The sequence below is a fragment of the Acanthisitta chloris genome, unplaced genomic scaffold (genome assembly GCF_000695815.1).
Source record: "Acanthisitta chloris isolate BGI_N310 unplaced genomic scaffold, ASM69581v1 scaffold9096, whole genome shotgun sequence".
NCBI lineage: Eukaryota > Metazoa > Chordata > Aves > Passeriformes > Acanthisittidae > Acanthisitta > Acanthisitta chloris.
Window position 1 is genome coordinate 89,466 of NW_008680032.1, and position 3,694 is coordinate 93,159.

Genomic DNA, 3,694 nt, shown 5'->3' on the forward strand with positions numbered 1-3,694 from the left:
GGGCAACCTGGGACAGTGTCTCACCATCCTCACAGCAAAAACTTCTGCCTAATCTAAATTTCCCCTTTCAATTTCTCCCCATTGCTCCTTGTCCTGTCCCTGCAGTTCCTACCCAAGAGTCCCTCTGCAGCTTCCCTGGAGCCCCTTCAGCTCCTGGCAGGTTGCTCTGAGGTCTCCACACAACCTTCTCCTCTCCAGGCTGAACAGCCCCAACTCTCTCAGCCTGTCCTCGTAGGGAAGGTGCTCCAGTCTCTGATCAGTTTTATGGCCTCCTCTGGTCTTGCTCCAACAGTTCCATGTCCTTCTGATGTTTGGGACACCAGAGCTGTGTGCAGCACTCCAGGTGGGGCCTCATAATAGCAGAGTAGAGGGGGAGAATTCTCTCCCTCACCTGCTGCCACACTCCTCTGGCTGCAGTTCAGGATTTGGTTGGTTTCTGGGCTGAAATTGTCCCCAAGTGCCACATCTGCATATCTTTTAAATCCCTTCAGGGATGGTGACTGACCACTTCTGTCCGAGGCTGTTCAGAGACACTGGTGGTGGGTGTGATATCAGGTTACATTCTCAGGTTACATACTTTAGCCACATACATACATCTAGCTATATACCTATGTCCATAAGGGCAGCAGTGGCACTGACACCTCCTTCTCCCCCAGCTGATGTTGCCAGGTCCATGGGTGCCAAGGTGGTGATTGCCATCGACGTGGGCAGCCGCGACGAGACAGACCTCACCAACTACGGCGACTGCTTGTCTGGCTGGTGGCTGCTCTGGAAGAGGTGGAATCCACTGGCTGAGAAAGTCAAGGTATTGTGAACTGTAGTGAAATGGCAGATAGTTTTCCATAGAGTGGAAAGCTTCTCATTGTTCATTCAGGGAGCAGGTTTGATGACAGAGCATGGTCTGCGTGGGTTTGAGCTCTTGTGTTCATGGATGAAGCCATCTGGGCAGTGCCCTGACACCAGAGGGAAGGCAGTAATGTAGGAGGGAGTAGAACCCCAAGCTGGGAAGGGGCTGGGAGAATTGTTAGAGCAAAGAAACCTTTTTTAGACCTGTATAAATTCTGATAAAGTCAAAATTTATTCATTCTCTCAGTAAAAGTGACTTTGTCCAGTTCAGTGTTTCCATCTTCTATGTCTCTGGACTGCTGGTTTAGGGAGATTTTTGCACTAGGCAGTAATTAAGTACAGCTAATTAATGTGAGGCTGCAGAGCATGATTTTATTATTATTTTTCTCTTGTTGCATGGGTTCAGGCCAACTCTGTTCCTTATTCTTCTGCATTTTCTAAATTCTTGGGCTCTGCAGCTGTCCCCCAAGTGAATACTGTTCTTCTTCCCTCCCAACTGCAGTTAGCACATTCCTCAGTTGGAACTGGAACTAAAATACTTGTTTGTGCTTCCCAAAGTAGGAGAAAATACTCCAGTTGGTGGGTAGTGCTCTGTAATCTAAGTTTTCTTCTGTGATAGCTCACTTCCCTGGGAAGGTCTGGTGTCCCTGAGGAGTGGCCTCTTGGAGCTGCTGCAGCTGTGCAGTGCCCTGGGCCTTGGCAGAGGTCACCCTACTGCTCCCAGTGTGTAGTGGGAGTGTTTGGTGGTGAAAAATGGAAGTCCTTGACTCTTCTCAGTAATATCCAGTGAAATATTCCAGCTGCCCAAAGGACAATAGGCACTCATGGAAACATAAGATTCCTTCTGAAGACCAGAAAACATATTTTTACTGGTAGTGCTGATACAGAGGCCAACCAGAGAGATGGTAGTGCCCATCTGTGGAGATTTTCAGTGGAAGACACTGGCACAGGTTGCCCCAGGGAGGCTGTGGCTGCCCCAACCCTGGCAGTGTTCACAGCCAGGTTGGCTAAAGCCTTGAGCAACCTGCTCTGGTGGGAGGTGTCCCTGCCCAGGGCAGGGGGTTGGGGCTGGATGATCTCTAAGCTCCATTCCAACACCTTAATATATTATGATATTCAAAACTCAGCTGGATATGGTCTTGGACAACCAGCCCCTGCTGATCCTAGTACTTGACTGGACAATCTTGAGGGGTCCCTGTCCACCTCAGCCATTCTGTGAAGTCTCAGCCGTGGCACTGGAGAGATCAGAGAATCACGGAATCCCAGACTGGTTTGGGTTGGAGGGCCCTTAAAGCTAATCTTATTCCATCCCTGCCATGGGCAGGGACACCTTCCACTAGCCCAGGTTGCTCCAAGCCCCATCCAACCTGGCCTGGAACACTCCAGGTATGGGACAACACTGATTTCTGCCTTGAAGGATCACTGTGCACAAATACTGTTGTTAAAGTACCACTACATCCTGGAATAAAAGACTCAGTTCAACCTTGCACTGCAGAAATCTGTTTGAAGGCAATTCCCTTTCTGCTGATGATAATGGAGACTCATTGGCTGCCTGTCCACACAACCCAGGAAACAGATGGAGCTGCTGATGTGTGAAGGCTTCAGCAGGCTCCTCTGTGCTAACCTGCTTTTCCTCCACTGTGAGTAGAGAACTTATTCTGAAATGCAATTTCCCCATTAACCATGATTGGTGTGTCTGGGCTGGGCACAGGTGCTGAACATGGCCGAGATCCAGACACGGTTGGCCTACGTGTGCTGCGTGAGGCAGCTGGAGATGGTGAAGAACAGCGACTACTGCGAGTACATCCGTCCCCCCATCGACCGCTACGGCACCCTGGACTTCGGCAAGTTCGACGAGATCTGTGTAAGTGCATCCAGGGAAGGCTGAACCCCTGGGACAGAGCACATGTCCTACAAGGAAGGGCTGAGCAAGTTGGGTTTGGTTAGTCTTGGAGGAGAGGTGGCTCAAGGGTGACCTCATCACTCTCTACAACTACCTGTAAGTTAAGAAAAAAGCTTTTAGGGTATAATATTAGGAATATTTTAGGAAATATTACAGGAAAAATAGGAAAATTATATCTATTAGGAAATATAGTCCTGTTAGGAATATTAGGAAATATTTTAGGGAAGATCCTGGGCTGCATCTGAAGGAGTGTGGCAGCAAGGCAAGGGAGGTGATTCTCCCTCTCTGCTCTGCTCTGGTGAGACACATCTGTATGGAGTACTGCACACAGCTCTGGTGTCTCCAACATCATAAGGACATGGAACTGTTGGAGCAAGGCCAGAGGAGGCCACAAAGCTGATCAGAGAATTGGAGCACTTTCCCTATGAGAGACTTGGGGCTGTTGAGTCTGGAGAAGAGAAGGTTGTGTGGAGACCTCAGAGCAACCTGCCAGGAGCTGAAGGGGCTCCAGGGAAGCTGCAGAGGGACTCTGGGTTAGGAACTGCAGGGACAGGACAAGGAGGAATGGGGAGAAGTGGAAAGAGGGAAATGTAGATTAGATCTTAGGCAGAGGTTTTTGCTGTGAGGGTGGTGAGACACTGTCCCAGGTTGCCCAGGGAGGCTGTGGCTGCCCCAACCCTGGCAGTGTTCACAGCCAGGTTGGCTAAAGCCTTGAGCAACCTGCTCTGGTGGGAGGTGTCCCTGCCCCGGGCAGGGGGTTGGGGCTGGGTGATCTCTAAGCTCCATTCCAACACCTTAATATATTATGATATTCAAAACTCAGCTGGATATGGTCTTGGACAACCAGCCCCTGCTGATCCTAGTACTTGACTGGACAATCTTGAGGGGTCCCTGTCCACCTCAGCCATTCTGTGAAGTCTCAGCCGTGGCACTGGAGAGATCAGC

The 3,694-nt window shown here is 50.1% G+C and overlaps 1 protein-coding gene across 1 annotated transcript in view; it reads left to right on the plus strand.

The window, feature by feature from the left end:
• Positions 1 to 3,694, plus strand: part of LOC103804935 (patatin-like phospholipase domain-containing protein 7) — a gene marked incomplete at its 5' end in the record, with an annotated part of 108,325 nt that overhangs the window by 88,500 nt on the left and 16,131 nt on the right. The window contains 2 exons of the mRNA XM_009077569.1: positions 657 to 805; positions 2,558 to 2,710. Coding sequence (XP_009075817.1) covers positions 657 to 805; positions 2,558 to 2,710 — 302 coding nt within the window. The remainder of the gene's footprint in view (positions 1 to 656; positions 806 to 2,557; positions 2,711 to 3,694) is intronic.